The sequence below is a fragment of the Antechinus flavipes genome, chromosome 3 (genome assembly GCF_016432865.1).
Source record: "Antechinus flavipes isolate AdamAnt ecotype Samford, QLD, Australia chromosome 3, AdamAnt_v2, whole genome shotgun sequence".
Lineage (NCBI taxonomy): Eukaryota > Metazoa > Chordata > Mammalia > Dasyuromorphia > Dasyuridae > Antechinus > Antechinus flavipes.
In genome coordinates, this window is record NC_067400.1 from 422,280,519 (window position 1) to 422,292,634 (window position 12,116).

Here is a 12,116-nt window from a genome sequence, read left to right on the forward strand (position 1 = left end):
ATGCTGAAAGGTTTGCAGAGTACTTTACAAATAATATTTTATTAAAAACAACAACCCTAAGAGGTAAATGCTATTATTATCCCCATATTAGGAATGAAACAATTGAGGTAGAGAGAGGTTAATTAATGCCCAAGGTCACTCATCTGGGAAGAATCTGAAACCTCCTTTGAACTCAGGTTTTCCTCATTCCAGGTCTATCATTCTATCCAAGACACTACCTACATGCCTCTAGGACTAGGAGAAATTGTGTATACATTGTGGTGCAGTAGATGTTCTTCTGTCTCTTTTATTAGTTTGATGCAAAAAGAAAAAAATGTATGCAATCTATCTATTTGAATACACTATTATGACACTATTATTGAGGTTATTATGCTAAAATCTTGTGTCTAGGGCTGGGTGCATGGGGGAAGCAAAGTTTTTTTTTAGTAGCTTGGAGCTATCTGATTGACATTAGATTACTGAGATGAGTATGACTTCACAGAGAAAGGAGGATCTAGGTGGTCCATTTTCTTTTCTTTTTTTTTTTTTTTAAAGAGATGGCAAAGTCAAATTTTATTGTGCAGATGTGTGGGAGAAAAGTTGGCCTTGATCATCTTCATGTTTATACAGCTAAATAGAAAGCACTAAGAAGTGTACTCAATGTCTTACACATTCATATTTTAATTAAAGTCGAGCTTAGAAGGGAATCCAATAACATGAAACAAACCACCATCCTCTCCTCCCACTCCAAATCAAATAAAAAATGTATAGGTAGATTGAATAGAGGTGACAGAATAAATCTGACAGGCTCAGAGAATCATACGGAAAGCTTTCTTTCTTTTTTTTTTTTTCCTGTTTTTTTTTTTTAATAACTTTTTATTGACAGAACCCATGCCAGGGTAATTTTTTACAGCATTATCCCTTGCATTCGCTTCTGTTCTGATTTTTCCCCTCCTTCCCTCCACCCCCTCCCCGAGATGGCAAGCAGTCCTTTACATGTTAAATAGGTTACAGTATAGCCTAGATACAATATATGTGTGCAGAACCGAAGAGTTCTCTTATTGCACAGGGAGAATTGGATTCAGAAGGTATAAATAACCTGGGAAGAAAAACAAAAATGCAAACAGTTTATATTCATTTCCCAGTGTTCTTTCTTTGGGTGTAGCTGCTACTGTCCATCCTTGATCAATTGAAACTGAATTAGCTCTCTTTATCGAAGAGATCCACTTCCATCAGGATACATCCTCAAACAGTATCATTGTTGAGGTATATAATGATCTCCTGGTTCTGCTCATTTCACTTAGCATCAGTTCATGTAAGTCTCGCCAATCCTTTCTGTATTTATCCTGCTGGTCATTTCTTACAGAACAATAATATTTCATAACGTTCATATACCACAATTTACTCAACCATTCTCCAATTGATGGGCATCCATTCATTTTCCAGCTTCTAGCCACTACAAACAGGGCTGTGTGGTCCATTTTCTAAGAACCACAGAAAGGTAACCACTTCCATAGTGCTTTCCTCTATAGTAGGTGGTGTGTATAACTGCCAGAGGACCCCATCTTTCAGTAAATAAGATTAGGCTAGTGGCTAGCAATGCTACTTAATAATTAAATGAAGAAAGTACTCTAAATACTTTAATACCCAATAGAAATGTGAATTATGACCTAATTTCTTTTTTAACTAAAACTACAACTAAGCAGACATGCTTAGATATTAGCAAATTTTCGATAAAATCAAAGTTATTATTCTTATTAACTTATTTTTATATGACTATTTCTAGTTGAAGATAAATTGCAGATGTACAAGAATTTAATAATACAAAATACTAACATTCTGTGGTTTAATGCAATAAGAAATGAATAAATTTTTAAAAAATTTAATTTCCTTACTTGAACATATCTGGAATTGGTAAAATTTTTTGTTAGATTGAAGTAAAACTGGAATTCACTTGAAAACAACTTTATTATAGACAGTAGAAACTTTGTATCTAGTCAATAGGTACAAAACAAAGCCTTTCAAGGAAAAAAAATCGAACCATTACAGTCATTTATCTTGTTCTTTTTCTCTTAAAAGACAAAATATTCACTCAATAAATGTTATGAATCCCTAAGTGATATTTACTGTTAATTAGATTAAAATGTAAAAGCCAGAGAAGGAACACTGGGAAATGAGTGTGAACTGTGTGCATTTTTTGTTTTTTCTTCCCAGGTTATTTTTACTTTCTGAATCTAATTCTTTTTGTGCAACAAGAGAACTGCATGGTTATGTACACATATATTGTTTCTAGTATATACTATAACATATTTAATATGTATAAGACTTCCTGCCATCTAGGGAAGGGGGTGAAGGGAGGGAAGGGAAAAGTCGGAACAGAAGTGAATTCAAGGGATAATGTTGTAAAAAATTACCCATGCATATGTTCTGTCAATAAAAAGTTATAATAATTAAAAAAAGATTGAAATGTATAAAGTCATTATAAAGTGATATGAAATAAATAACAAGTATTATTTAAAATCAAGTGATAAGTGATTTAACAAAAAGTTGAATACATACAATATTTTGTTCTTTGAATTAAAACATATTTTTTCTCCTATTATAGAACTGGAGAATCTACTTCAATTCTTCAGGTTTCTGAAAAATAAAAAGAAACTTTTAGTTTCTGATATAAACATACACACACACACACTCTAAAGGTTTTTCCTATTCTTTCTATACCATTACTCTTCCCCCAATCCAACCCTATTCCCTAATTTTTATTATACTAAATAAAAAGCAGAGTAGCTCAGAGCATCAGACATTTCCTCTGATAATTTGATGTCATCGTTCAAAGTTCACAACATATTTAAATATAAGTGAAAATGCCTGTGGGCCACAAATATGTATCTATATAAACCTTTTCTTTCCCTGTGCAATGATGGGGAAAAAAAAAAAACCAGGATTTTCAACAAGGTTTCCCTAATATGGCAAATGGAAAGAAATAAAGTGAATTTGCTATCATTTCTGAAGAAACTTTCAGTTGTGATTTCAATGGGAATTTAATTTACTTTGTATCATTCCCTCATTTTGTAGTTGAATATATTATTGCACTGTACCTCTGTGGGAAAACACACAGGCCTTTATACATTCATCTTCACTGTTAAAGCGATTAGCATTTCCATTGCAGCCACCATACCAAAACCGAGCACAAGCATTTGCTTTCTTATCATAGTACCATTTTATAACATATATACGGCATGATCCTTGATCTAAATTTAATTGACATTGTGGATTCCATGTATTTTCTAAAAAACAAAAGAAAAATAAATTAAAAAAAAAACCCCAAAGTTAATAGGAAATGTACCTGTTAGTAATCATATAGCACTAAAGACATTTTTATTATGCACTTAACGCTTATCAACTGAATGAAACAATTAAATACATAAAGAATAAAAATCTATAGAAATCCTTAGCATTTTATATGTAGAAGCAAATAAAAATGCATTTGCTCTATGTCAACTTCTTGAATTTCTCCTGTGTTTGATTTCGTTTTCATCAGGTACTGATCCATATTGATGGAAGGAGCTTTTTCATTGGGTTCCTGACACCAATTAAATCATATATCTGGACAAAATTAAAAATTCCCATGATTCTCCAATTGTTGGATGTCTAACTTTTTTCCAGTTGTTTACTATTACAAATAAGACAAACAAGTTCTATTTTTTTTTTTTTTTGCACAAGCAAGTTCTTTTAAAATTTTTTAAAGATAAAATGGAATTATTTGGTCAAAAGTTTTGCTCAATTTATGCTCACACACTACCATATTATTAACATAAATGTTTTTCTGAAGCATTAACATTGAATTATATATATTTTCTATTTTTGCTATTCTAGAAGGTGGTGGTAGAAGGTGGTATATGAAGAATGTTTTGATCGGCATAAGTAATTTAGAGTTCTTTTCCCAAGGCTGCCAATAATCTCACTAAACAACAGCAACAACAAAAACACAAAAATCATTTCCCCTTAATTAACAAGCATTAATTTTTTTCCTTCCTTCTTTCTCTCCACCTCAAATCGAAGAGAAAACAAAATCACAACCCTTATAACAAATATTCATAGTTAAGCAAAATAGATTTCTTCATTGGCCAAGTCCAAAAATATATATCTCATTTCGTATTTTCAAGAGGTGGGTAGCATTCTTCATCACCAGTCTTTTGGAATTATGGTTGATCAGTATAGTGATTTTTTTTCAATGTAATATCTTTACTTTATTCTATTTTTAGAGTTTCATTTTTAAATTAAATTTTTTCAACTAACAAAAATTCACCTGTCTCTCTTTCACTTTTTTCCCCCTCCCAGCTGAGAAAGAAAGAAAAAAGGCCCTTGTAATAATCATGCATAGTGAAGAAAAATGGATAGCCTCATTGGAGATATGTACATATACATATATACATATACATATGTATATATACATACATAAATATACACATCTACATATGTCTATATAGTTTGTTTCAATCTGCTCTATGAATCCATCATCTTTCTGTTAAAATGCAGGTATTCCTAAGTTGTTTTCTTATTCTTTCTCATGTCCCATATCCAATCGGTAACTAAGTACTTTCACAGCATCTATCATAGAGACTCTCTTCTCTCTTCTGATCTTGCCACTACTTTAGTGCATTATCATCTCACATGTTTTATTTCAATAGCCTATTGGTTGGTTTTCCTTTCTTAAGACCTCCCCACTCCCATACATCTTCCACTCAGCTGTCAAAGCCATCTTCCTAAAGCTACCTGTCTTGTTCAGTAAAATTCAGTGTCTCTTCCTCACCTATAGAATCCAATATAAAATTCTCTAGCTTTTAAAGCCGTGTGCAGCTTGATTTCTGCTTACCTTTCCAGACTCCTTATATTTCCTCAACTTACTCTGAAATACAGACACTAGCTTCTTTGTTCCTCAGACAAGAAAATCTATTTCCTGATTCTGGGCATTCTTCTATATAGTTACTCTATCCACTGATGAGCAAATGAAGGTGAAGAGTTTCTTTGTCTAAGAAATTCATCACCTTGAAGACTATTTGGTGACTGGTCTCTTTGATTTTAACCAATCTGCTTATTAGAAGGCAGACAGAATTTGTAGAAAATCCCCTTCATTAACTCAAAGATTTCTGCCTGGGAAAATGAACCAATCCTGCCAGCATCAGATCAAACTTCTTAGGTCTTTTTTGCCTGGAACCCAAATCAATCCTTCAACTAGCATCTTAGCCTGAGAAATTTTAATAGCAATAGCTTATAATGAGCATACCTTAAGGTACCTAATAACTGGTATGAATTCAAACAGAAACTTTATGTGTATTTCTTAGTATTATTAATGTAAGTTTAAATACATGTGTATATTATGAAACTTGACAACTTCAACATACTTAGAAAGATAAATTCTCTTGTCAAGTTATAAAATAATCCCCTTCACATTTATTAATATCTTAATATTCCCTTTGAGGAATTCAAATGTAAAGTTGTATATAGATAAATGAATAATAATAGTCTCCCATCATCTATGTCATGGGGGGAAAAGGAACAATGGCAAAGTATGCTGGTAAATTAGGTTCTAAGAATTCCATGGATTGCTTTAGCATCACAGTGAGATGATCAATTCTGTGAATCTAAGAAATAAATAGGACAGCATAGGGTTGTAGGCTGATCCTATTTGAAACCATGATGATAATTAGTTTGGCAGACTAGTACAGTAGACCAAGTAGTATTCTTTGGCACTGGAACCAAGAGAAGGTTAGATAGATCAAAATAAATTAGGAATACCAATCCCTCATCTGCTGGAAATTCAAAGAAGTGATAGAGATCAAAACATGATAGCAAACTGGAAAAATTTCACACTTATGGGATAAATATCTAATAAGAATGACCTGATGACTAGACTTATACATCAAAAGTTTGTTGTCTTTCATGGACCAACAGACTACAAATCTTATAGCATAAGTATGACTTCAAAATGTCTTGGAAAATTTAACCAATAAACTCTACTAGAACTGGACCTTTATCATAGAACAAGCCATTGCCCAATAGTACTGATTCATAAAAACTTAAGAACAATATCATAAATTATTGTCACCATATCAAATAGTTGCTTTCTTTAAGCTACATGGAATGAAAAACTTTCAAAATTTAGACATCTGTGTGAGAATATTCAAATCTTGTAGGTAGAGAATGAGATCCATGTCATTCTGATGAGGTTTGGCGCAGGGCAGAGAGTTGTGGTAACCCCTTCTGATTGGTGCAGGTCCTTCATAAAAGAATTTACGAACCCTAAAAATAAGACTGGCAAAAAGAAGTTTATTGTTGGAACTGAGAAACAAGCCTTTGCTAGAAAGACTGACTTCCTTCATGGCAAGGTCCTGACAAAAAAGTAAAAGTCTAACAGAGGAGTCCTGGCAGAGAGGTAAAGAGGGGTGTGGTCCTGTTAAGGAAACAGGTGAGACAAATAAAGAGGGGTTAATGCTGAAAGAAGAATGTCTTCTCAGCCAGCAGAGAGTCCTCTTAGGCAGCTATACCGAGAAAGAGACAGAGAAAGAGAGTAAGAGAGCGAGAGAGAGAGAGAGAGAGAGAGAGAGAGCGAGAGAGAGAGAGAGAGAGAGAGAGAGCGAGAGAGAGAGTGAGCTTCCTTGGCCTGGCATGATTCCTGCTTTTGGCCCTCTGCAAAAAAGTGCCCCAAATTGCCCCTTTTTATAATTTGAAACTTTTGCTAGGTGTTAAGTGCAGTTTGAGTTGAAATCAAACCTAAATTTCTCCAAATGATAAATGGTCAAAGGATATGAACAGACAATTCTCAGATGAAGAAATTGAAACTATTTCTAGCCATAAGAAAAGATGCTCCAAGTCATTATTAATCAGAGAAATGCAAATTAAGACAACTCTGAGATACCACTACACACCTGTCAGACTGGCTAGAATGACAGGGAAAGATAATGAGGAATGTTGGAGGGGATGTGGGAAAACAGGGACACTGATACATTGTTGGTAGAATTGTGAATACATCCAGCCATTCTGGAGAGCAATTTGCAACTGTGCTCAAAAAGTTATCAAACTGTGCATATATTTTGATCCAGCAGTGTTACTATTGGGCCTATATCCCAAAGAGATCTTGAAGGAGCGAAAGGGACCTGTATGTGCAAGAATGTTCGTGGCAGACCTCTTTGTAGTGATCAGAAACTGGAAATTGAATGAATGCACATCAATTGGAGAATGGCTGAATAAATTGTGGTATATGAATGTTATGGAATATTATTGTTCGGTAAGAAATCACCAGCAGGATGATTTCAGAAAGACCTGGAGAGATTACATGAACTGATGCTGAGTGAAACGAACAGGGCCAGGAGATCATTATATACTTCAACAACAATACTATATGATGATCCATTCTGATGGACCTGGCCATCCTCAGCAATGAGATGAACCAAATCAGTTCCAATGGAGCAGTAATGAACTGAACCAGCTTCACCCAGAAAAAGAACTCTGGGAGATGACTAAGAACCATTACACTGAATTCCCAATCCCTATATTTTTGCCTGCTGGCATTTTGGATTTCCTACACAGGCTAATTGTACAATATTTCAGAGTCCGATTCTTTTTGAACAGCAAAATAATGGTTTGGTCACGTATACTTATTGTGTATTTAATTTATACTTTAACATATTTAACATCTATTGGTCATCCTGCTATCTAGGGGAGGGGGTGGGGGGAAATAGGGGAAAAATTGGAACAAAAGGTTTGGCAATTGTCAATGCTGTAAAATTACCCATGCATATAACCTGTAAATAAAAAGCTATTAAAAAAATAAAATAAAATATTTGTATCAATATTCAAAAAAAAAAAAAAGAAAAGAAATCAAACCTAAATCTTTGAATTGAAGTTTCAGTTGAATGAGATTACTGCCCCCAGACCTAGATTTCCAGTAGAATGGGACAGCTTACTGGGAGTTGATATCTAGATCTCCAGCTCATTCTAAGTAGGAGTGGTCCTGGACTCAACTACCTAACTTCCCTAGCCTTTTTTCAATCCTAATTCTTTAGCTCTCTAAAATTTTTGATACTATGTACCATTCTTTCTTACTGGATACTCGTTTCCCTTGGATTCTGTGACACCGTTCTTTCTTTTTTTTCCCTGTATTCCTCTTTTATAATTTCTATTACCTTAACTTTTCATTTTCTTCCTGCCTCCCCTATAGCCCTTTCCCATGTACTCAATTCTTTTCATGGATCCAATTATTATCTTTATGTTGATGACCATATTACATCTATATATTTAGTCCCAGTCTTTCCCCCAGACTCTAGTTTTATATTAGCAACATCTGTTTGACATTTCCACCTGGATATCATGGAAAACATTTCAAATTCAATATGTCTATAACAGAGCTTATTTTTTCAACTCATCCCTTCTCAAACTTTCTTTTCAGAGCCCATCACTCTTCTAGTGATCCAAGTTTGGAAACTGGTCCCTTGAGTCTTCCTTCTGCCTGACCTCTAACATCCAATAACTTTCTTTGTCTTGAGTCTCTCTCTACAACCTTTTTGATATTCTCCTCTATCTCTCCACTTATACTACCACTATCCCAGTAGAGAACCTCATTATATTTAATCAGGACAGTTGTTAGTAATACCCGAATTAGTCTCTTTTGTCACCAGTTTTTCCTCTTTCCAATTTATCCTTCATATAGCAGCCAAATTTGTGTGCCTAAAGCAAGACCTAACTATATCCTTTTGCTATTTAAAATGCTTCAGAGTCTTCTGATTGCCTTTATATCAAAGTATAGATTCTTTTGCCTAGTATTTAAAATCCTTCACAATTTCTCCTATCACCCTTTTCAGTTATATTTCCTGCCATACCCTTCATATATTCATTATTCTAATCAAAATAACCTGCAAATTGTTTCTTATATATATTTCCCACCTCAAGGACTTTCCACAAATGATTAACTTCCTTTCCTCTTCCCTTCTCGTGATTCTGTATTGTGCTGTCTCATTTTTACCTTTTAGAATTCTTAACTTCCTTCAAGCACAGCTCAGCTGCCTCCCTCAGTAGCATATAAGTACAAAAAGTATAGGAAATATTTAATTTTGTTTTTATGTCTCCAATACCCTTCACAATATCTTACACCTAATAGGTGTTCAGTAAGTGCTTATTGAATTGAATTTATGATTAATTGTCTAATACCTTGCAGATTCACTGAAGATTTAGGTAGCTGTTTTACTTTCTCATGTTTTTCTTCATAGTTTTCATATAGTAATACCAGTGATTCTTTGTTCTGTAAAAAAGCAAAACAAAACAAACAAAAAAGAAATGCACCCCCCTATATACTTACTTCAGTCCATAAAAGATTAGGATTAGATTAATTCTTGGTTGGACTCTGAGAACCCTCTCTGCTCCCTCTAGCTTTCTGCTACCTTTTGAATCTTTCACTATGGAATCATTCAGAGTATACTCATCCTCCTTTAATCAATTAATACATATTTATCAAATCTTCACTATGTTCAAGATACTGTTTTTCAGAAAGACTATACATAACTATCCAAAAGAAGTTTTAACACTCCATCAATCATTCTGACATTCAGAAATATCCAGATATTTTGTGTCTCACAAACAAAATATGAATTTACTTTTTCACTTTCCATACAGATATCTGACATAGCTAAATTCTTGAAGCGCTAAGTACTCATCCATAATTGTCCGAAAAAGAGTGAGTTAAGGGATACACAAATCTTGTCCAATACTCTTATTATATAGTTGAGCTTTCTATATCAATGTTGTGAAATTAAAATTTCAGTCCTAAGAATAGTTGTAATCAAGGGATGTAGAATGCTATTCTAGGGCAGGAGGTAGGAAAAGGGAAAGAAATTTATTTCAAATATATTTTAAACAAGCAAAATTTGAAAAATAATTGTATTATTAAAAGGAGCCTCAAAAGATCCTAGGTTACTTTATATTGTTGTTCAGTATAACTCTTTGGAACCTCATCCCTCCTCCCCCCAAAGATATTGGAATGATTTACCATTTCCTTTTCTGACTCATTTTACAGATTAGGAAACTGAGGCACATTGATTTGACTAGTATCATATAGCCAGTGACTGAGATGGATTTTAATTTAGGTCTTCCTAGCTCCAAGCCCTGCATTCTATCAACTATGTTACCTAGCTACCCTACCATATTTTTATCTACTTTTAAAGACAACAAAGGTGTGATAAAAAGGTAATGTGACTAAGTTTTATGCAAACATACTCATAGATTTAAACATATTTTGAGATCCAACTGAGTGTCATTCCCTTAAAAACTAGGACTCTCGTTTTTTTGGGGCCAGGCTCCAATTTACTTGAGAGATGCTGCCTTTATATATTTTTAAATATATATATATATATATATAAAACCTTTCAACATTTTGGGGCATTCTTTTTTGAATATTCTCATGGTAGTAAGTCTTAGGAAGATAGGATTTCAGATTTAGAGCTACAAGGGAACATAGAAATCATATAGTGTAACACATTCATTTTACCGATGTGGAAACTGAGTCCTATAAAGATGAAGTGATTTGCTTAAATTCACACAAATTTGAAACACATGTCCATTTATTCCAAATCCAGGATTAGTTCTTAGGAGGTTGTTTTGATTAAAAAAAATAAATTTATTTTTAAATAATAGCCTTTTATTTTCAAAATATATACAAATATAGTTTTCAACATTCATCCTTTCAAAACATTGTGTTCCAAATTTTTCTCCCTACCCTCTTCCTATCCCCTTCCTTTAGGCAGCAAGTAATCCAATATAGCTTAAAATGTATAATTCTTCTAAATGTATTTCTATATTTATCATGCTGCACAAGAAAAATCAGATCAAAAAAGAAAAAAATGAGAGAAAAAACAGCAAGCAAACAATAACAAAAAAGGTGAAAATACTATGTTGTGATCCACATTTAGTCCCTATAGTCCTCTTTCTGGATGCAGATGGCTCTCTCCATCAAGTCTATTGGAATTGTTCTGAATCACCTCATTGATAAAAAGAGCCAAGTGTATTAAAGTTGTTGATATATTTTTTAAAAAATTGCCAAAAATAATTTAGAGCTAAATGTGATTAATAATGTGATTAGCCAAGCTGTACAATATTAATTTTACTTCCAAACTGAATGTGGCAATACATAGTAATAATTCTGATTTGCTTGCAGGATGCCAAAATCCAATTCATAAATGGACAATGAAAGAATCATTGGAATGAATATATACCCTTCTAAAGTACCACTTTGAAGGATGATACTAATTTAGTTGTTTAACTTTTTAATTTGTAGGTAAAATATGAAAGTTAGTTTTTTATATTCTAACAATTACAATGACTAGAACTCAAGATTATTAATTAAAGAGTTCTACAACACAATTAATTAGAAAGATACATAAATGCCCACACACTTATATTTCATTAGAATGCATTTTAAGAAACTTATACTATACCATTGTGACTGGTTGAGAATGCTTGTTAGAGCCAAAATAGTTTTCTTCTATATCTGCTTTCTGTTTGTCTGATGAAATCACTTGTTCATTCTTTCTGTTGCTGTTGTAGAGTAAGTTATTTGCAGAATTGGACAATGCAGATTTAAAAGGCTTTCCAGTTATCTGATCATTTCTAATTTGTCCAGAAATTAATGCATTATGTTCATTAGCACAAAATTGGTTTGCCAACTTGAACTCCAAATCTTTTTTTTAAGAAAAGAAAAGGAAAAAAGAATAAGATGAAATGATGGTCTAAAGCAAGGATTCTTATCCTTTTTATGTATGTCATAGAGTTCTTAGAATATGGTTTTTAAATGCATAAAATAAAATACAGAGGCTTTAAAAAGAAAACTAATTATACTGAAATATAGTTATCAACTATGATCTTTAGATCTAAGAGTATATAGAGATTGTTAACGCCAATGGAAATTCTTATCCATGTGGTGGTGGGGAGGGGAGAGAGTTAATAATAAGAGAGATAATAAAAAGTGAAGGAAATAAAGGGATGATATATTTCTTTCTTTTCCAAAAATGATAACCTTCTATTTTCCTTCGTCTTCATCTTGCTTCTCTTTGTTATTTACTTTTTTTTATGTAGTACCTATTTATGAT

At 33.0% G+C, this 12,116-nt stretch overlaps 1 protein-coding gene across 2 annotated transcripts in view; it reads right to left on the reverse strand.

Annotated features, from left to right (window-relative positions):
* Window positions 1–642: 642 nt before the first annotated feature.
* The window catches only part of LOC127554575 (collagen alpha-1(XXVIII) chain-like), a 59,841-nt gene continuing 48,367 nt past the window's right edge, over window positions 643–12,116 (reverse strand). The window contains exons 15-18 of one of the 2 annotated variants that reach the window (XM_051986213.1): window positions 11,466–11,707; window positions 9,187–9,277; window positions 3,078–3,266; window positions 643–2,616 (exon numbers count right to left, since the gene is read on the reverse strand). In XM_051986213.1, coding sequence (XP_051842173.1) covers window positions 2,609–2,616; window positions 3,078–3,266; window positions 9,187–9,277; window positions 11,466–11,707 — 530 coding nt within the window. In that variant the 3' untranslated portion in view covers window positions 643–2,608. The remainder of the gene's footprint in view (window positions 2,617–3,077; window positions 3,267–9,186; window positions 9,278–11,465; window positions 11,708–12,116) is intronic. The other variant, XM_051986216.1, reaches the window with a different exon arrangement.